Raw genomic sequence first — 22,660 nt, 5'->3', positions numbered from 1 at the left:
GATTAATCATTGACCCGGCGCATTATCAAATAGAAGCAAAGTGAAGCAAGGACTTTACTAAAATACACGACACAAATTCTATTACCAAAATATGAGCAGAATCGCTGAAAAGTGGCCTTTTTATAGTAGGCTATTAACAGTAAAAACATGTAGGCTATATCAGTATTGTGTGGTCATATACATACTGATTTGAAGTTCAACAAACCTAAAAGTATATTAGTCATTGACAACATCATAAAACTTTTGACATGATAATTTTTTGTCCTCGTACCACATATATTTTTTTAAATGTCAGTCAATTAGCCTGTTAGCATGTGTGGTAAAAGTGTCATAACATTTATAAATATGACAGTTTGCTCAGAAATCTTATGGAAATAATACTTCAAAAGAATATAGGCTACGTAACTGCAAACTGATTGTAACATTTTCGGACACTTAATTGTTTGTTAGATACAATTAATGAAAATGTATTATAATTTAAATTTATATTAAATGCAATTAGCTAAATGTTTAGAATTATTTTCTTGACCGACTTCATATGTAATTTAGAGTTACTTCTATTGTCTTTGAAATATGGAGAGTGTAATGCCGAATATACTGACAAGCATTTATGGACTAAAATGATACTTTAATGCAATTTCTACAATTGTAATGATGAAGTTGCAATTTTGTATTTAAAATAATATGAACTTAAAATGTAATAGTGAATAACACATTACAGTTAAAATTATAATCAAGTATTTTACAATGTTAGTCAACACATGAAAATAAGTTTACTTAAAAATGTGACAAAATGTTATTAAAACAAAAATTTAAAGGGATAGTTCACCCAAAAATGAAATGTCAATTTTTCTCACCCTCATGTTGTTCCAAACCTGTTTGAGTTTCTTTGTCCTGTTGGAAAAAAAATATATATATATTTTGAAGAATGTGTGTAACCAAACATTTGGTGGACCCCATTGACTTTCCATAGTTTTATTTTCTCATACTATTGAAAGTCATCGGGGTCCATCAACTGTTTCTCCATCAACATTCTCCAAAATATCTTCTTTTATGTTCAACAGGAGCAAGAAACTCATACAGGTTTGGAACAACATGAGGGTGAGAAAATGAAGACATAATATTATTTTTTAGGTGATCTGTCCCTTTAAGTGTGAAAATGTACTCACTTTAAGTGGCCTTTATTTCATTAATTTGAAGTAAACTACAAGTGCACATTAAAAACAATTAAGCACTCTTCTTTTAAGGGTAATATCTGATTCAAGATCAAACTGCAAGGGCACTGTAAACTCAAATACAAAAGACAATTCATGTCATGGTTACAGTATCCACGCAGCAGGTTTCTTGTAATAGAGAACTAGACCATGTGCACTTAATCAGAAATGTTAAAATGTTATCAAAAAAGGTTACCAATGTGCCTTTTTTTTACTTCATAGTTATATTAACACTTTACTTCAGAAAATTACAAAACCTAATGCAGATTTTTACTATTGTTTACTTCGTATTGTTGCTAAGAGACGATTTTTTTCTTTCTTTCTCAGTGATAAAGACGTAGAAAATCAGGTTCTTTCAGGCGCAGGACTGCTTTGTCATGTCCACACGTTTCAGTTTACAGAAGCTCACTGCTTTCCTTCAGAGCGCTGAACCCATCAAGAGGCAGACATGGGTTCAACCAGCTTTACCAATCCCTATGCGATTGAAGTCATCCGCATGAAGAAAAGCGAGCTGGTCAGTGGCATTTCAAATACAGAGGATTTGCTGGATCTCCTCATTGCAAACGGAGTTCTTCAACCCGACAGCCGAGCTATGATGTCCAGTATCACTGCGCAAGAGGAAAAGAACTCCAGGATGTTAAATGTCTTGCTCGCGAGAGGAGAACGTGCTTGCCGAATCTTCTTCTACCCTTGTCTGAAAAGAGCGGAGCCTGACCTTTACCAGCACATGAGAACTTACGTGGGTGGGGTTAATGAGGGCATTAAAGACGCACGGAGACAGCTGATTGGATATCTGCTGGAGAAAGACAAACAAGGTCTTGTCAAATACTCAAAATCAAACAAGGAACCTAATCCTGAAAGAATCCAGCCGAAGTCTATACGGAACAAGGCTGCGTCTTCAATAGAACAAAAACAAATCCCAAAATCTGAAGAAGATCATGATGCCATCCTCAGAGCCATATCCTCAGGTGATCTCCATCTCCTCCAGGAGCTTATCAAAGGTTTGGATGTCAATAGTTCTCGCTCGTCCTCTGACACTCTGCTACATCTCGCTGCTGAATATGGGAAGGAGGCCGTTGTGTACTTTCTGCTCAGACAGGGGGCGAAACTGAACCTAAAGGACACGGAGGGCCGTACTGCCCTGCACAGAGCTTCAGGACGGGGCCATACGGCTGTTGCTCTGGCCCTTGTGAAGGCCGGGGCCGACATCCATGCTATCGACCACACGTCAAAGACACCTTTGCATCTGGCTGCTCAAAATCAACATGAGAGTACGGTCAAAGCTCTAGTGCTCGAAGAGAAGAAAAGCCTCAAGAATCAGACAACAGTTCTGCACATGGCGGCCATTGAGGATGAGGCAAAACTGGCAGAGGTTCTTCTGAGAAACGGCGCTTTAGTAGATACCCGAGATGGTCAAAGGAAGACGGCTCTCTATCACGCTGTTCGCCACGGAAATGAGAAAACCGCCGCTGTGCTGTTGAAGGCCGGAGCCCAAGTGGACTCCGTGATCGTGGATGCTGCCTTTGAGCTGAACAGAAAGTCTCTGTTGTCTCTGTTTTTGCGGTATGTCCAGATGTCCATGTCTCAGAATGAGATGAACTCGGCTCTTTTTAAAGCGGTACGGAGGAACTTGGACGGGGTCGTGGCTGCGCTCATTGATCATGGTGCAGATGTTAATAGTTTTAATGAGCTTGGATACACACCTGTGCTTCTGGCCGCGGAACTAGGAAATGCGGAGGCCTTCAAAGTGCTGGTCTCAAAAAAGGCCAGACTGGATGAGAGACTGCCAAACCAGATCTCTGCTCTTCACCTGGCCATCCAAAGTGGCAGTATGCAAATAGCACAGGTAAATGGCTTAGCCTTTAAATTACATTTTTATTCATTTTATGAAAAAAAAAATATACACACACACACACACACACACATACATAAATATATGCGTTATCAGGGGTTTTCTACCTGGAGTCCACAAGGGGATGCCATTGAGAGAAAAAAAAAAACGAAAAAGAAAAAAAAAACGTATTTTTAGGGCTGTCAAAGTTAACTTATTATAAATGTAATATTTGAATGCAATATTTATCATCTTAAATGTTTTATATTAATTTTATATGTATATAATTTCATTCTGATTTTTAAAGACTGGTCAGAAATCAAGAAACTAATTATGATCAGTGCTAGTAATTTACATGTAATCTGGATTATGTAAATAGATTTTAAAAAATCAAGTACTTGTAATTAGATTATATTACATTTTAAAATACTCGTGATCGGACTACAGTTACTTTTTGATTGATTACTTGATTACATGTTATGCTCACAATGGAAGGAAATTATTCATTGATTCCACTTCATTGTTATATTCTAAATTTGCCTTTCTATAAAAGTCTACTGCTTATACATTCAGAAGGTCTTCCAGGTTTGAATTGCACACACAGACCAGTAATACCAGTACTGGTAACGCTTAAGTTTAGGGTCCAATTCTCACAATTAACATGTTGCTTATTAGCTTGCATATTACTAGGATATTGGCTGTTTATTAGTACTTATAAAGCACATATTAATGCCTTATTCTGCATGAACATATTCTACATCCCTCAATCCTCAATACTTAAACTTAACAACTATCTTACTCACTATTAATAAGCAGTAATTGGAAGTTTGAGGCAAAAGTCATAGTTAATTATAGTGAGAATTGGAACCTAACCTAAAGTGTGACCAATGTAATATATATATTATTTTTTTCTCTTTGTATTTTCATATCAATATGGTACAAGATTATCTTATTCAAATCAATGTGATGAATGAATCAGGTCAAAAGTAACCTAAAAAGTATTCAGAAAGTAGTTAGAATACATTTCCTAAAATTTGTAATATATACCTTAATAACTTTATTGTTTTTGTCATGTAATTTGGACTACACTGTAGTCACTGACTACAATGTAATCTAGCACCAATTATGATTATAGTATTCTACTGACAGCCCTAGTTTTAAAATAAGAAATGAATCATTAAATCATTAATAAAATCTATAAATCCTCTATTTTAAATCATTAACAAGTAGCCTAAGTATTTAAATAAATACATCAATAAATAATTTCTTTCTTTTTTAGATTGATATTCATGCACACACACACACACACACACACACACACACACACACACACACACACACACACACACACACACACACACACACACACATTATCTGCCTTTATATTTTGGTCCCTTGCAGGGGGACCATTATATGTGGGGTCCTGGACATCAGAATTTGAAAAACCCTGAAATAGAGAATTAGACTAATCCCTTAAAGGGATAGTTCACCCAAAAATGAAAATGTTGTCATCACTTACATCACTCAAGTTGTTCCAAAGCTGTATGAGTTTCTTTCTTCTGTTGAACATAAAAGAATGTTGGTAACAAGACACTTGACGGTAGCCATTGACTTCCATAGTAGGAAAAAACAACAACATGGAGGTCAATGGCTAACATCAACTGTCTGGTTACCAACATTCTTTTAAAATATATTATGTTCAACAGAAGAAAGAAACTCATAAAGGTTTGGAACAACTTGGAAATCCGAAATGTAATAATCTACTGCAATAATCAAAGCTGCTCTTTGGGTCACTAAAGTACATTATAAGTATAATAATCTGAAATCTTCTGTTCTAATCCAGATATTGTTGGATAAGGGTACAGACCCCAACATCAGTGGCCCTAAAGATCAGACCCCTCTCCATCTAAGTGCATTATATAACCAGCCAGCGTTGATGGCGCTGTTGTTGCGTGTGGGGGCTCAGATTAACTCTCTCACCCAGGATGGACTCACTCCCCTGCACCTCGCGAGCCAGAGCGGTCACTCTGAAGTGGTTGCCCAGCTGCTGGAGGCCAAGGCTGACCTCTGTGTCAAAGACAAACAGGGGAGAACAGCCCTGCATTGGGCAGCAGCACAAGGGGAGGCGGGTGTCATACAGCTACTGCTCGCTGCTGGGGCCGATCCCAACGCCTCTGAAAAAGAGAAAAAGACCCCACTGCACCTGGCTGCCATGCAGGGACACACCAAGGCGGTTTCGGCGCTGCTGGCCGGTAAAGCCAAAGTCGGAGCTAAGGACATGGATGGCTGCTCTCCACTGCATTACGCAGCTCGAAGCGGGAAGGAAAGAGCAGCTGGCGTCCTTCTCGCATCTGGTAAGAACATGAATGTGGATGATAGGAACGTGTGGAGAAGGACTCCTCTGCATTTAGCGGCAGAACATGGCCATGAGCCGCTGGTGGGCCTTCTGCTGGAGAACGGTGCCAAGATCAACTCCCTGGATAACAATAAAGACACACCACTGCACTGCGCTTGCCGTGACGGGCATGTGGAAACAGTACAGAGACTAATAAACTGGACAAATGGAGAACGAGCCAACCTTCAGGCAACTAATAAAGTTAAAAAAACAGCCCTGCAGGTGGCAGTGTTAGAGGACACACCGGCTCACCAGAACATAACTACCCTGCTAAAGAAGAAGATGTTCCTCGTGAAATAATTAGAAGAAGAAGAAGAAGAAGAAGAAGAAAACTGTATCTTCATAAAATATGTTTGGCAGAAATGTTTGCTAAGCTGCATTATGAATCAGTGACTTTCACCCCAACCAGCTAGCACCTTTCACTCTTTTTGCATCATCAGACTAATATTATAAACATTACATTTAAAGTACAACAGAGACTGTCATAATTAGCTAAATGTATACTAATATTATCTAACGGTTAAAGTCAGCATGAAACAGAAGTTGCGATATTCGTCTTCCCTATTTTGATGTGATGTTCCAAGTGAAATGGCATCTTGAACAATAATTTTTATTTTTATTTATTTAATTTTGTCTATCGGGAGTTGATTGGTTGTGGTTTGCTATTGCTGTGATGTCATGTGAGTGACAGGTTGTCCCGCTCTCATGTCAGTTACACGTCATCAGAGAAAAGAAGAGATACAAGAGGGAGGGAGTTATTTATATTAAAGATTACGAGGCAAATGCGTTAAAAAAATAATAATGATGTGCATGGATAAATATTATTTTTAATTTACACTGCAATATTCCATAAAAACAAGAAGTGTCCATTTTGATTTCATGATGACTTTAATGTTGCATGATAAAGCAATCCACAGTTTCATCAATAGGTGTCACTCAAATCATGCACTTGGGAACCTTCACATATAAAAACACCTAAAGTAGGCTATATGGTGTATTAAAAAAAAAAGCGTTTTTATTTTTTGGTTACATTACGCACAATAGGCCTTATCTAAATATGGGCTAGCAAGCTAGTTGTCACACTTTTCACTCTAATGTATATTTCTCAGGGTATATCTATTTTCGAAGTCAATTTCTGTAACTAAAATTAAAAGATTAAAATCTTGTCTATAAAAAGCTACTGAACATTAATCCTATTAATGCCTAGAAAAAAATTATCCACAAAACTTTAAGATGGTTTTGTTGAAACCATCCAAAAGCCACTCACAGAGAAAAAACACGTTTGTCTATTTAGACGTTTGACTCAAAACCTTATAGTTATTAGTTACTCAAACGGTTCTTGTGACAACAACTGATGTAAACATAATACATTTTACATATGTGGCATTAAAGGATTGACGTAGTTTGAAACCACGGTCACAAGTCATGTGACCGTCTGTCCACTCTTGTCACGTGACTCCGTGTTGACGGAAATGCTGCAGGAATGGCAAGAAACGAAGAGAAGCAGTTTGGAAGACTGAATCGACTGTGGCTCCAGAAAGAGAGAGAAGGTATGAGACGCATGCATGGTTTATTTAACCAAGTGAATTCACCCTAATGTGAAACGATGGAAAATGCCATCGCTATAAATGTCCGTGTAAGCTTCTGTGTTCTCACATTCGTTAGCACATTGTCAGTGTGCTGCATAATGTATCTGTGTTTTTATTTCCAGAGGGTCGCATTAAAGATGTCAACGTGTCACGGCCAAAGCTTGTGAGAAATTTATTTCGTTGTAATGCATATCTTATCATTTCAATGAGCCCGCTAGCATAAATGACAACCTTACCTTTTTGATGGACCTTTTGTCATGCAGGCAACGTTAAATACAGTGGCAGCAGTGACGAAGTGGATGCCGAGCATTAAGAAGGAGATAGAGTACTATCTGCAGGTACTGATCATACTGTCAACACGTGAAAAGTAGCAAGATAGTACTACCATCTATCGGCGAATAATACCTTATATCGGACGCTAACTAAAACACACACAGCCAGGCCACTTTATTAGGTTCCCCTGTTCAACTGCTTGTTAACAAAAATGTCTAATTAGCAACTCAATGCATTTATGGTCATGGTCAAGGTGATCAGAATGGTGAAGAAAGATGATTTAAGTGACTTGGTTGCTGGTGCCAGACGGGCTGGTCTGGGTTTTCAGAAACTGCTGATCTGCTGGGTTTTTCACACACAACCATCTCTAGGGTTTACAGAGAATGGTCCGTAAAAGAGAAACTATCCAGTGAGCAGCAGTTCTGTGGGTGAAAATGCCTTGTTGACGTCAGAGGTCAGAGGAGAATGGTTACAACCGAGGTCTGCAGAAGAGCATCTCTGAACACACAACACAATGTGTTCAGAAATATGCCTACGTGGCATAGGTTCAACAAGGTGCTGGAAACATTCCTGATGGCATTCATGACTGCATCACGCAGTTGAGATTTGACCATGTCTACATGCCTAAATGCAGTGAGTTGCTGCCATGTGATTGGCTGATTAGATTTTTGCATTAAAGCAATAGAACAGGTGTACCTAATAAAGTGGCCATTTATATTATTAAATTGTGCAGCAAGTATTTCAGAGGTAGCATTGCAACATTGTAACATGTACAGAATGTGCTTTACATTAATAGCAATAATTAGCCTAAATAATAAATTATCCATGAATAATTATTAATCAAATAAAAATTTGATTGTAGATACTATTATCAGATTTAGATTTATTTATTTATTTATTTATTTAGATTATTACTTATTTAAGTAAGTATGTGTACACATACAAGGAATTTGGATACAGCTCTTCTTTGGGCTTTGGTCTTTATGCCTGGGGTGCTTCTCATTTCTTATTTGTGCATCCTCGTTTCCTTTCCTCGCTTCCTTTCCTCGCGTCTCTGTAGGATGTGAGGAAAGGCTGCAAGGAAAGAAAAGGAGGACAGAGGAATCGTATGAAAGCTTTTTTTATACATTGGAATACTTGATCACTCGAGCGTCACTTCACAGCGTCATCAGCTGCGCTCAAAGGATCTGCCCTTATATTGTTGAAGTTTGTTTATTTAAGAAATTCATAATAAATATTAATAAAGCAAGTTTATATGCAAAGGTAAAGTATAAATAAAAATGATTGTGACCGATGTGAAGGGGGAGGAGAATTTATACGTGCGTCACGTTTAGTCGATAAAACTCTTCCGCATAGGATACACCTGTGTATCCTCGCTCATGACTCCTCAGGAAGCCTCCTCACTCCTCGATCCTCGACTCCTCACGGTGCAATTAGATAATTGAGATGTCCTTCAAGATGGCTGAGCTCGATCGGTTTCCGGGTCATAGGATGGAGGACGGAGGAGACGAGGAGGGATATTGAGAAGTACCCCTGGTCTCTCCTCTTTCCCTGAGGGCTCAACTATTTCCCTCTGCTCCAATGTCTCAGGATTTTCTGTCAGTGGACTTTCATATTCATCTTCTAGTCTTGTGTCTTTTCCTTATTTGCTTTCTCGGGGTCACATGACTTCTTGGGGGTTAGATGCCACATTGAGATAAGAGCCCTTTTCTTTCCTGTCACTTTAGAAAACATCCTGTAACAAACTGTTCAAGATTGATATAGATCTAGATAGATTGATTGATTTGGAATTGAGCATTACCAGTCGAAAATCTGCAAAATGAGAGTGAGAGGGACTGTCAACCTCAGTTTTTGATACTGATCTAGCTATTTTGCGTTTAAAAGATGTCTAATAGCCGTCCAAACACAGCCCTGACGTCCAGGCTAAAACCAGGCAAAATTTGGACTCTATATCCGGACTATATCTGGTCTATAGTTAACCAAGATGGTGAAATGATGGCTATTGCTTGCTGGGTGCACAAACTTTGCATCTCATGTACAAACCAAAGAGATAAATATATGGTATTTTTGATCACAAGAGTCTCACATTTGGTTTAGTAAGAATATGATCCTTTGATTTGTTGATAACAAACTGTTGATAACATAACATCTTTGCACTTGTATTTTGCAGCAGTCGCAGTTATCTCACTACCCAGAGAGGAAGATAGACGAGTTCCGTCTGCATATTGAAGAACTCGAGAGAGAATACAAGCGCTACCTGAAGAAACTGCGCTCCCTAGACCCTTCCTGCAAACACAAGCCTTGGGAACCTCGAGCATACACCAAGAGGAGGCAGGAGCCAAGCCATCAACACACCTGTCAGTTCATGCTTTCAAATTACTAGTCTTGTGAAACAGTTCACTTATATCAACATTCAAACTTAATGGGTTTTTACTGATCAGATAGCTATCTGATTTCATCTGGTTTCATTTGCACTTGGCCTCATAAATGTGTCTCCACAAAACAAATATATATCCGATCTTTAATTCCCACGCTATTTGAAAATTACACTGTGTTGAGCCTTCAGGATGTGACTGTGAATGTTGAATTTAATTTGTGGCAGTTTGCTTGCTGAAGAAAGATGGATTGGTACCATTTTTTTTAAGGAACTAGTGGAAATACATTTGTGTGGTAATCAGCATTATATCAATCTCTATATTTATCAACACAAATCTTGTCGATTTGGCCTAATGTGTGTACCGAAACTGTAATATTCCATTAAAAACAGTATTTAAGATATTAAATAAAAACTTGTTTAAGATATTTAGAACTACTCAGATATTTTAACACTTACTAAACTGCATTTTTAGCATTAATTTTACTTATTTGGGGTATTTTATCTTTAGTTTGACATCTTCTGTGTAATAAATCTGCATGCACAAAAATAGCTGAAGAGAAATAAATATAAATAATGGACATTTTAAGTAATATGCATCAAGAAAACACTGAAATTAATGTTATATTTAGTGTAAACTGAGCTTACCGGTATTCATATTAATGGCTGCCGTACATGATCAAGAATATGCTAATATTCTGATTTTGTCAACACATTAATTTGATTGCCATACAGATTAAGCTAATATGGTTTATAGAAATCTGAATGAGATAGCGGATATATGCATGTATTAAACAGACATAATTTCATAACAGAGGGCATTCTCGGTGATAACAGTTATAGATGGTTGAAGCATGTTAAAGATGAGTAAGTATTTAAATAAATATGATGACCTACATTTTGCTATTTGGAAAAATCTTGTGTGCTGTTGAAAGGACATTAACAAGAACTAAATTGATTAAGAGTTAATTAAATGATTGAAATTGATTGTAATAAAGAGCATCTCCAATATTTTACACTAGACTATGGCGGGGGAAAAATCATTTCTTAGTGCATGGAAAATGCTGATTATATGTACACAGGAATTTTCAAGTAGCTGTGGATCATGTAAACTTCAGAATAAAATCTTAACTTGAATATAGATTTGAATTGGATGTAAATGTAGTAATTATTTTGTCTTCTTTTTCTTAGCCAAAAAGCCGTGCCGAGCGAGGGGAGAAAAGAATGTTAATGAGGATGTTAACCCCGAGGCAGCAGGAAACCACACATCTCTCACTAACGTACAAGAGCTTCCCACCCCGTCGGCTCCTGTTACCACCCAAGCCTTTGATCCCCCGGCCCAGGACCTCCCGCTGTGCTTCGATCGGGCCCGGCTCGCGGTGGCAGTGGCAGGTTCACGCGTGGCTCTTGCCGGGCAGCGGCAGGACACTGGTACACTGACACGAGTGTTGCTCTCCGGCCTGCCCAACCTCCACAGCCTCCCGCTAGCACAGGCAGCAGCGAAAGAGGGAACACGGGGGCCTTCTGATGCTGAGACAAAAACTGAACATTTACTGGGACTCGGCTGCTACTCGTCGTCCTCTGACGAGGAAATATAGCTCAGTGAAATTTCATCACTCATCTGATGATGAAACATTCGTAGTTTTTACATCTTTTTTTTTGTTATTTTATTTTGTTGTCTGTTAAATACAGGGCGACATTCAACATTTGATATTCATAATGTAATTTAAACATTTTCCGATTTGGTGCGTGAAAGTGAAACTTGAAAGTAAAGCATTTTCAAATGAAACCTGAAAGCTGTAAATAACCTGTGTTTATATTTGTCTTAACCTAGTTTATTCCAGCTGTGAAAGTGTTAAGCAGTGTTAGAGTCTCAAGAAGAGAAAAGGAAATGGTTGAGGTGTGGTTAGAGTAGAATTCTGAATGGGAAACCTGTGATTACTTACTGTCATAAACAAAAGTATGAAGGGTTGTTTACTTTTTACAGAAGTTTATCTAAGGAGTACATCTCCTTCGGTGTCTATATGGTTTCAATTTCAACCGCAAGATTTTGTACAGCTCGATGCCATAGGAGACACTTATTAAGTTGCACGGCGAACATTTTATTCTCGTTCTTTACAAAATCGATCATGTTCTGGTGCTTTGAAGAATGCAGAAAACAAACACTGATCTGAAGAACTGAGAATGTAATGCTTAATCATTAAAGCACCATGAAGTCAACTCAAGAACCGTGCACAATAAAAAAATTTTTGGTTGAACTTGAAAGTGCACAGAACCATTGAACAGCCTTTATGTGAGAGCATTTGGCATAGCTTTACAAACCCCAAAGTTTCAGATTGACATATTTTGAAGTCTGTCATAAGAGGTTTGATAATGCACCAACCACAGCAGGCCTGATTAAAACGATTACGAGACTATTAAACCCTCAGTATGTACAGGGATGCTGAGTCAGAGAGATACAGAGAAAGATATCTGCGTTCACCAAAAAAATACAGCATTTTTCCAACAGTTTGGTTACAGAACTAGGGCTTTGTGCTGCGGCCCACGATTCGACCCCAAAACCCCTCATGCATCACCAACAAGAACTGCTTAGCAGGCATCACTTCTGGGAAACTGAGCAAGAGCAGATAATTGTTACTAAGCAGCAGTGGTGATCTCTTACTCATTTAGAATGTCATTGTGTGACTTCTAGCACCTTTGGCTACATTTGCTTACATAGTAGACAGGGTTTCCCATACCTGTGAGGTAAAGTAAGGAAACTGATGCAACTACCGCTGACATCAGTTGTCAAATCCGCAAATATTTCCTCCATGGAATTTACAATAAAATATTTTTTAGCTGTCTTCTCATGCATGGCATTAAAATGTCTTGGAAAAGGCTTTGCTTGCATAAGTTGCACATTTCCTGCAATGACTGGACATGACATGCATATTGAATAATTTAAATTTGGTTATTATACCAGCCTCATTTATTTCAGAAGATTTTGCTTTTACATTTAACTTAATGTAAATAAATATGAATAAATCTAAACCATATCGCATTTTGAAATCCTCAACATTTTTTATCAAGGTAGGAACATTAAAATAACACAAAACAAAGAAAATGTATTAAGCAGTGTCATTTTAGTAGTTTTCATCAAGGTTACACTTGAGTGGACTTGATGGTCCACTTTAGAAATTCTACTAACTATAAGTAATTTTGGAACTACATCTCAACTAACTCTCATTAGAGTGTTAGTAGAGTATTAGTAGACTGTTAGATATTAGGGTTAGCAGAATAAGTTGACATGTAGTTGCAAAGTTATTTATAGTCAGTAGAATGTCTGTTGGGAAGAAATAAAATAAAGTGTTAGCAGATATCAAGCAGACAGTCTACTAATACTCTAATGATTGGTAGTTGACATGTAGTTGCAAAGTTACTTATGGTTAATGTCTAAAGTGACCATTGAAATTAAGTGTTACCTTAATATTTTAATATATTTTACTGTTTCTATCATTGTAGTTACCGTCACTTTTGAACAAATTGCAGTCGTAAATCTAGGCTACACCACAATAACTGTTGTGGCAAAAATGGGTAGAAAATGTTTCACCAAACATCAAACCTTTCCAACATTTTTGGTAAATTTTTTAATTACTGGCTTTCGCATCATGTACGCTACATGATCACAAAATTCCATTTGATGGTTTTTTTGCGGCATCTTCACTCAAATGTCTGATTAAATCAAAACTACCGCTCATTACGGTAAAGCAAATTTCCGCTGATGCAGCAAATGTAGCTCCTCAAATGAAAACCGGCAATGACAAGTTACACATACAGGGACTTGGGAAGAGGGAACAATTTGGGGGGAAAAGAGCAAGAAAGTTAACATTCTTTATCATGAAAAGTATGAGAAGTGGGTAACCTATATGAGAGTGAGGCCAAGCAACTTACGGAAAAGGCAGATTCTTCCAGGAAGGCATAGCGGCCGATGACTTGCAACAGGGTACGCAGCAGGGTGAGGGGTTAAGGTGAAGCCTTTTCCTGCCTCGCTTGGTTTCAACCACACTGTTCACCTCACTGTCATAGCATCACCATTCTCATGCAGCCCCCTGAGAATGTATGCTGCAAGATCGAAAGCACACGCACATAATCATATGCGTTAACAGACTGTTTCATGTGGCAGCTCCTGCTCTTTAGTGGTATGTGAGAATGGGTTTACTGAAACTCATTTTCTGCTGCATCACTGTTTACAAACAGTCGAGCAAAACTCTAGATGTTCTAGATGCAGTTAAATGTTTTGCATATGATTGTTGAAACTAAATGGTTCAGGGTTTGGCACATTTTCAGTTAAATTCAACTTAATGCCTAACATAGCACCTAATCGTGGTGTAAATGGTAAGGAAAAAATATGGTAACACTTTATTTTGATAAGTTTGTGTTCACTTGGAAACTTTTTGCATTATGCATTGAAATATAGTTGTTCCTATAGTTTTACCAGATTTAGTGAACTCAAAACTTGCGCTTGCACTTGCACATGAGTGTTTAAAGTAAACGCAAAGTTTCTTAAAAGCAGTGTTGGGGAAAGTTACTTTTAAAAGTAATGTGTTACATTATATTTTGATGGTCCACTTTAAGTAACTTTGGAACTCTCATTAGAATATTAGTAAACTGTTAGATGTTAGGGTTAGTAGAATAAGTTGACATGTAGTTGCAAAGTTACTTATAGTCAGTACAATGTCTGTTGGGGAAGAATTAAAATAAAGTGTTAGCAGATATAAAGCAGACAGTCTACTAATACTCTAATGACTGGTAGTTGACATGTAGTTGCAAAGTTACTTAATATTGTTAGTAGAATGTCTAAAGTGTACCACTGAAATAAAGTGTTACCTTACTATTTTGAATTCGTTATATATATATATATATATATATATATATATATATATATATATATATATATATTCTGTTTCTATCATTGTAGTTTTAATTTTGAACACATTGCAGTCGTAAATCTAGGCTACACCACAACATAACTGTTGTGGCAAAAATGGGTAGAAAATGTTTCACCAAATTCAATAACAAAGTCCATTAGTAAGCATCAAACCTTTCCGACATTTATGGTACATTTTTTAATTACTGGCTTAAGCATCATGTATGCTACATGATCACAAAATTCCATTTGATGTTTTTTTGAGGTTTCTTCACTCAAATGTCTGATTAAATCAGAACTTGATCCACTTTTGCTTTCCGCTGATACAGCAGCTGCAGCTCCTCAAATGCAAACTGGCGATGACAAGGTACATATCCAGGGACTTAGTGGAAAGAGGGAACAATTTGGGGGGGGGGGGGGGGGGGGGGGGTTAATTAAACAATTAAAAAAACTTTAATAATAAAACAAACAACACAAAACAAAAGTAAAGGCGGCAGCACCTCATGGACGACTGCCGCACACACATAATAAAACATGAACAAAACACGACATAAAATCCAGGCCTGGTCCTCTCTCGTCCTTCACTGTCGTCGCTCCTCCTTTATGCTTCCGCTCCTCCATGAGAGATACGAGACCGGTGCGGTGGACATCCGGACGGCTCGACGCTCCGATGGCCTCCGGTCGAGGAGTCCCCTGTTCCCTGCTCCGCCCCCATCATGGTGGACGGCAGCAGGCTCTGGCCCACCCGCTGTTCAATCACTCCAGCACCATCGCCTCGGGCAGCCATCGGCATTCTCCGCTCCTCCTCGGCACAGCGATCTCCGACAGTGTGTCCCTCCTTCCCTCCACTTGTAAAAATTTACAAGTGAATGCAAAAGCATTGAAATATAATTTTTCCTCCAATCAAATCTTTTTAATTTATTTTTGTAATGCCTGTTTGGCACCAATTCTATTAAGTGTTTTACCATTTTTGATATCTAATATAATTTTTTATATATAGTCTAGAAGTGGGACAAATGAATTGTTAAATAAACAAACATTCCAGTTATGCATAATAACAGCAGGATTAGCAAAGCGCCTGGATTATAGCACATCATATGAAGCTCAGCAACTCAATGAGAATGAGGGATGGGTTTGATGGTGAAGACTTGCTGCTAAATGGGTTTATATTCTCAGTCAACCTTTATACATTACAGGATGGCAGACAGGATGCTAGTGGTCTTTAAAAAGATCTGTGGCCTTTCTGAAGAATTCTTTCTAGGTCACAGGCTGTCCTTCGCCTCTTATGCAGATCAGTTGCCACACTGACCAATGGAAGAGCCTGAGACATTAAAGCCAGTTTTGATTTGTTGTAGTGCACTTATGGACGGATAGATGGATGAATGAATGAATGCATGAAAAAATACATTAAAAGTTGAATATTATCCTAATCGTTTGATCAAAGTTTTGGCTTTTTCAAATGATCAAACCAAACTTTTGCCCAGGAAAGACATACAGTAGTTCACCCAAAAATGACAAAATCTTATATGGAACAAACGATTTATTTCACAGAGGTCTTTACCATTCAATGAATTAGGGCTAGACTCCAAGGTTAGACTCCAAAATGAAAAAAAGCACCATAAAAGTACACTGTAAAAATTATATTATTAATAAGTTATGACAATATACTGTATGTTTTTACATTGCTTTAATTCATCAAAATAAATTAAGCAATTTTCAACTGTTTTCAACAAATTAAACTCGTTTTTAAAACTCAGTTTAATGTAGTTTAAGTTGAAATGACTTAAACATCCAAGTTGGTTGTACTTAAACATTTAAGGCAGCAACTTTTTTTTACAGTGATAAGTTAATTTGAGAACCTCTGTGACCAGATTGAGTCTGTGAGTTGAATTTGGATTCGTGAACAAATTGGTCTAATTTGTGGTAAAATCATCCAGTCTGGTTTGTTGAAAAGATCCCACTCATTTACTGATTCTGTTCTCAATGAATTAGACTAATTTGTTTATGATTTAAAGGTCAAATCATTGATTCAAAGATACAGTCCCAGTGGTTAATAGCTGAGTTAATAGCTTAATGAAGGTGAAGATTTATCAGTGAAAAACCATGTCTGTCACACAGTTATTGAATGGCTTCATAAGATTTGGAGTACAGCACATAAGTAAATGGACTATTGTGCTTTTTTGTCATTTTTGAACTGTCCTTTCGTGGAAAAGACAGAAATTAACCTTTTGTGTTCCACAGAAAGAAGAAAAAATAAAACCTTTGAGTTTGGAAGGACATAAGGATGGATGTAAATAGGCTACATAACAGAATTGTCATTGGTGAACTGTAAATCTTTAATTGTAATTTGTAAATCTTTTATTTTGTTATGCAAAGGTTGCAAGAGCACAGAAGACTCGAGATGAATAGTTTCCTCTCCGTGATGTCACCATCATATCCCTTTCAGATAGGACTTTATGCATATTGGTTCACCACAAATGCATGTGAATGCAGATACATTGACTAAAAATTTCATAATAGTGAATACATGAGTGTGCATGAGTATCTGTGCATGACTGAATGAAGGAATGGATCAGAGGCGGAGAGTGAGTGAGATAGATAGACCGTTTGTGTGTGTGTGTGTGTGTGTGTGTGTGTGTGTGTAGGTGGGTGGGAAGTCTAAACCGCACTGCAGGACCTTTTAAAAACTGATGTTCAGCAACAACCTTTTCAAGACATACTCTTGTCGCTCACACCTTCACACGCTCTTCTGAGCTCTGCAAACATGAGCAATAACTTCGGTCCCCCATCCCAACCAGTGTTCATGGTGGATTCTGGCAGAGGTCACCCTAAACAACATCAGTACTACCACCAGCGGATGCCCAGGCACATAGAGCCACCCATGGTTCCCTGCTGGACGTTCCCCCCTGCCCGAGCAGAGATGAAGAGAAAGAGCTGGGGAGGGTTGAATACTGGGGTGGCCTGGGTACTGACTTTGATACTCCTGCTGGTTTTTGCAGCCCTGGGACTGGGAGCCTATCAGATCCTGAGGTTACAGACTGAAGTAGAGCGCCTGACACAGGTAAGAACCACTGGGCAGTGCATCATATTATCTAATATATATGTGAAGACTTCAGATGCAAAAGCCTCTAAGTGCCATCTGCAATTTTCTTCTAAAATGAGCATTTCTTTCAAGTTTATATGTTTAAGTTCAGTAATTTCACTTTAATGACAATTAATAGGTCATTTTCATTGCCATTAAAGTGAAATAACTGAACATAAACATAGAAGCTTGATAAAAATAATCATTCTAGAAGAAAATTTCAGATGGCACTTAGAGGCTTTTGCATCTGAAGTCTTCATATATATATCTATATATATATATATTTTTTTTTTGTGTGTGTGTGTGTGTCTGTTCATATAAATAAGTTTTATATAAAGACAGTAGCCCAAAATGTATTCTGATGCATCAAAATGAATGAATGTTTTTGCATTAAATGTCCTATGATTAAATGATTTATGAAATTTAATGAAATTTAATTTCAAGAAAGATAGTACAAGCTCAGCATTTCACAAAAAGTTGTAACCTTGTAAAACAATAGATGCACAGTTAAACATAGAAAAATCTTATCTATGGTTACTTTCTGGTTACCAGATGTTAGTGGATCATGTTCATAGTTAATTTTATAAACTACACCTGGTTTCCAGGACAGCTGGAATTTTGCAATATTAATTTAGCACGATTTTTAAAGTGTCCAAATACTTCCCTGTATACTAGCTCACATATGTACTGAAACACCAAATTTTTTAGATAAAGATTTGGAGCCTTAATTATTGAAACACCTCGAAAGCAGCCAAGCGCTCCATTATGTGTTTGATATATCATTTGAATCTCTTTGATGTGCATGGGAGTACAGTTTCCATTCTGACATGAACACGCGACTGAGTAGGACAGAATTATAAGAGAGAAAAAAAAACTTGTGGTCACTGGTCACAGGCTACAGGATATCCTCTACTTCAACTAGCAGTCTAACACCATCTTTTCCTTTTCATAACTAAGAGTCGATTAACTTTAGCCATATCTATTTGAGCCAAATGACTTTTGAATGCACAATAATGCAAATCTGTGACACTACTGAGCAGTTTGTGACCCATATTTTCAATGGCAGGAAAGGCCCACACAAATACAGAGCGTCTCTCCACAGAAACAAGTTGGTGAGTTGCATGACCAAGTTGGCATTTATCAGAGCTTGATCCTCTGCTAAATCTTATCTGGTGAACATGATGACCTGATGACATTCTTTATTGTTCAACAGGCCTGAATCCTGCTGAGCTCAACAAGAACAAACAAAAATCTGCTGCACACTTAATAGGTACGATTTGGATTCCGAAATGCATTTGTCCTCATAGTAAACCTCTGGTTACACTTTATTTCGATAGTCCTCCAGCATTCTACTATCTTTGCAACTATCAACTAACTCTCATTCATTTGTAGCTACGTGTTAACTAACTATCATTAGAATATTAGTAGAATGTTAGGTTAGGGTTCGTGTTAGTAGAATAAGCTGACGTAGTTGCAAAGTGTCTTTTGGGGGACCATCAAAATAAAGTGTTAGCAGAAGCAGACAGTCTACTAATAATCGAATGACTGCTAGTTGACATTTAGTTTCAAAGTTACTTATAGTTAGTAGAATGTCTAAAGTGGACTATCAAAATAAAGTGTTACCCATTTTTTTTAATGCAAAACAATATGCCACCTGCATCTTTTTTCTAAAACAGGCGGTGCAGACCAGAGCACATCATCTGGCACTCTGAAGTGGAAAGAGAAACTCGGCGATGCCTTCACACATGGCATCAAGTACAGCAACGGTGGCCTTCAGGTCAACGAGAGCGGTTTGTACTTTGTTTACTCCCGAGTGGAGTTTCTTTCACGCACGTGCAAGTCCTCAGACCTTTATGCTCACAAAATGAGTCGGCTGAGAAAAGGCCATTCCAGAATAATCATGGAAGATCACACAGAGGGCTTCTGTACGCCGGGGAGAAACCAGCCATGGATGACAGGAAGCCATCTTGCCTCCCTTCAGCAACTCCAGGAGTCCGACTGGCTGTTTGTCAATGTCTCACACCCCCATTTGCTCAGCAAAAATTATCACAACAATTATTTTGGCCTCTTCAAGATCCACTGATAGAGGACATCTAGGTGGTGCATAGGAAGGGCATGATTGCGAGTTCAGATGAAGAGGTCCGCGGTCTTTGGACTATAATCAACCCTGAGATCCTTACCGCAATCTGTCCGCCTGCTATTGTCAAATCATAATTGATTCTGAATGTATCAGTTACCTGTGGCCATTAAGTTTGGAAAGTTGTGCAGAAGAGTTTCAGATTGAATGAACACTAATATGCTTCTGTATCAGGAGAAGGTAGATTAAATACAAATATTTATTGTCCTTAAACTCTGATTGTATATTAATGTGATCAGTGGTCATATTGACTGAGTATTATATAAATAATGCCTATAATAAAAAGTTTGATTGTAAAAAAAAAAAAAACCTGCTGTTGATTTCACACTGAATGTGAACCGAGAGAAGATGTCTCACACTCTTTAAGAAAAATAATATTGTGTGGTGGGATGTTTCCATTCCCACTAATATTTCCATGTAATAGTGGGTTGGTTGTCATAGTAAATTATGCTGATTTTTGGTTGAAAGTTTCCAGAGCTATTTTTATTTAAAAAATCTAAATAATGTTCCTTCATTTTCTGTTTTATTGGGTATTTCATTAAACATATGGACAACTTAATAGTGTTAGTTTGTTAAATTATGAACAGAGAATTATATTGCATAGATGAACGTAACTCGAACGCTGTTTTTGAATATCCTCAATGGACCACAAGGCAACTTTTGCAGGGTTGTGGTTTCATTCCTCGTCATTTCTGCAAAGACCCTCTGGTTTGCTTCATTGCAGTTTTGCTGAGCCACACTTAAAGATTTAGAGGTTTTTGTGCAAGTATAACTGTGGCAGTACACTCTGTGCTTCTTCATTTCTCATGCTTCCTTCCTGTGTTTAGGTATGGTGTTTACAGGGGCCTAAAAGCTTTGATGAGAAATGAAAAAGAAAACCTGCTTTTGTCACTCATTCATTCAATTACTCATGAGAATGTGTAAATTTCTCACTGTCGCTCTTAGTATGTGCTTCAGCTGTTTGAGTATGTTATTAGGCCTGACCATCCAATGAAACTGTGTGTTACTCAGTACTGTGTGTGTTTTTGTCTTGTAAATCTATTACACCTCAATATTCCACTTACTATGAGGGTGAGTGGAAACAAGGCCTACTCTGTCACCTCCTCCAACTCTTTTGTACAGACACACACCCACAAAATGCAAATACCACAGGAAGTGACCACTGGATAATCATCACCCACGATTCATCCACTCTCTCTCAAACTCTGCTTCAAACTAAGTCTAAGAGACAATATTAGCACATGAATGGATAATATATACACTGTAAAAAAATATTCCGTATATATATTTTACTGATGGGAAATAAAACGTATGTAGTGTATTTCTGTGTGACCTTGATAAGATCAAACAAACCAAATACCTAAGTAATTACACGAATAAAGTCCTTGGGTGTGCAAGACCAACTGAAGGTGGTACATAATTTAGCTCAAGTTTCCAAATGAATCACTAGGGCTCACCACCCAGCATCACTTCATCATAAATGGCAAAAATACTCACTCTTGTCTTTTCCAAAAAACCTTTTCCAAAGTGACCAAAGGTGCAAAATAGATACTGAAGCCATTTATTTACCTCATCAGACTTAAAACATGCACCTTTTCTAGGACAGTTCCAAAAGATTGTATAAGTTCTCACCACAAAAAAGGGCTGATATGGCCCAGTAATATTACAGAAGGCTTTTATACGCTTCTGCTCATGCCATTATCAAGGGCTTTGCAGAAAAGCTTTGCTCAAATGCATGCTAAATTCCCTTGGACTGAACAATCCAAAGAGGCTGTATTGATTAAACAAGGTTGTTTAAGTATTTACAATTTCTTGTTAATGTGTACATAGAGGAGACCCAAACCCAGGTGTATATACAAACAATAATTAAACAAAACCAAAAATAGCTTTTATCAATTAAGAGCTGAGGTTAAAGTTATCTACTTTAAACACTTGTTAAGTTCTTTTATGTTTTTACATCTTTTACGTTCAAGCATTTACGTTTTTCATAAAATTTGGTTTTGAAAACATTTGACCATTTATTTATTTAAATTTAATGACTCCAAAAATGTAGACTCCTTCTAGTCTACCTTAAGTGCTCACATCTTAATCATTATATATATATATATATTTAGATTATATAGTTGTATGTAATTTTATAAAAAAATTTTACAGTCCTTGTCTGAATAATTGGCACCCTTGGTAAATATTAGCAATGAAGTAAAAACAATAATAATAATAATAATAAACAAGAAAAAAAGAAGTAAAACAACAACAAAAATCTAACCTTTCATGAAAGTAAAACAATTGAAAATGGTTGGAAAATCTCATCATGAAATAAATGTTTGATAACACTTTATTTTGCAGTGTCATTGTTACATGTGTTACATGTAATTACTGCAGTACTAAATATAAATTATGACATAATTACATGCAATTAACCTTAAACCAAACCCTCATCCTAATCCTAACTATATAGTAAGTACTTTGTTATTGCTCAGTACTTAAATGTATAATTACTAGGGGTGTAACGGTTCACAAAATTCACGGTTCGGTTCGATACGATACACGTGTCACGGTTCGGTTCGGTACGTTTTTGATACAGCAAAAAGAAAGAAATGCCTGAGAAATTTCCTTGATTTAATCTTTTTTATTCTTTTTTTTTTTATTAAAACTAACATCATAAAGTATGATATTTTTTTTACTTTGAGCAATTCTGGAGCTATAATTGACTCTTCTTAGGAGCATATAAAACAAAACAGCTCCTTGGAAAAAATGAAATGTAATATTGTAGTTATAAACAAAGGTTTATTTTAGTTCAGATTAACATTTGAGGGCAGCAATTGTATTCATAATGTCAAAATAAAACCGACGTAATGT

The 22,660-nt window shown here is 37.2% G+C and overlaps 3 protein-coding genes across 4 annotated transcripts; all 3 read left to right on the top strand.

Annotated features, from left to right (window-relative positions):
* The first annotated feature begins 242 nt into the window (after nucleotides 1-242).
* On the top strand, nucleotides 243-6,062 carry caiap (CARD- and ANK-containing Inflammasome Adaptor Protein). 2 transcript variants are annotated; one of them, XM_082146810.1, is made up of 3 exons: nucleotides 243-1,101; nucleotides 1,542-3,060; nucleotides 4,889-6,062. In XM_082146810.1, exons 2-3 carry the CDS (start codon nucleotides 1,663-1,665, stop codon nucleotides 5,738-5,740), a joined length of 2,250 nt encoding a protein of 749 aa, XP_082002936.1. In that variant the 5' UTR covers nucleotides 243-1,101; nucleotides 1,542-1,662; the 3' UTR covers nucleotides 5,741-6,062. The 2 variants fall into 2 exon arrangements, with proteins under 2 accessions (XP_082002936.1, XP_082002935.1); XM_082146809.1 differs by having other exon boundaries at nucleotides 243-3,060.
* A 797-nt stretch (nucleotides 6,063-6,859) lies between these two features.
* Nucleotides 6,860-11,472, top strand: LOC309481820 (uncharacterized protein). The gene is made up of 5 exons (XM_082146923.1): nucleotides 6,860-6,990; nucleotides 7,152-7,192; nucleotides 7,293-7,367; nucleotides 9,473-9,659; nucleotides 10,868-11,472. Exons 1-5 carry the CDS (start codon nucleotides 6,924-6,926, stop codon nucleotides 11,272-11,274), a joined length of 777 nt encoding a protein of 258 aa, XP_082003049.1. The 5' UTR covers nucleotides 6,860-6,923; the 3' UTR covers nucleotides 11,275-11,472.
* A 5,758-nt stretch (nucleotides 11,473-17,230) lies between these two features.
* Nucleotides 17,231-20,360, top strand: faslg (Fas ligand (TNF superfamily, member 6)). The gene is made up of 4 exons (XM_082146920.1): nucleotides 17,231-17,643; nucleotides 18,731-18,776; nucleotides 18,878-18,934; nucleotides 19,341-20,360. The coding sequence occupies exons 1-4, from the start codon at nucleotides 17,347-17,349 to the stop codon at nucleotides 19,745-19,747; spliced, it is 807 nt and encodes a 268-aa protein (XP_082003046.1). The 5' UTR covers nucleotides 17,231-17,346; the 3' UTR covers nucleotides 19,748-20,360.
* Nucleotides 20,361-22,660: the final 2,300 nt, after the last annotated feature.

Source organism: Leuciscus leuciscus (genome assembly GCF_965113295.1).
Source record: "Leuciscus leuciscus genome assembly, chromosome: 19".
In the NCBI taxonomy this organism is placed as follows: domain Eukaryota; kingdom Metazoa; phylum Chordata; class Actinopteri; order Cypriniformes; family Leuciscidae; genus Leuciscus; species Leuciscus leuciscus.
This window is presented reverse-complemented; position numbering and strand designations above follow the sequence as displayed.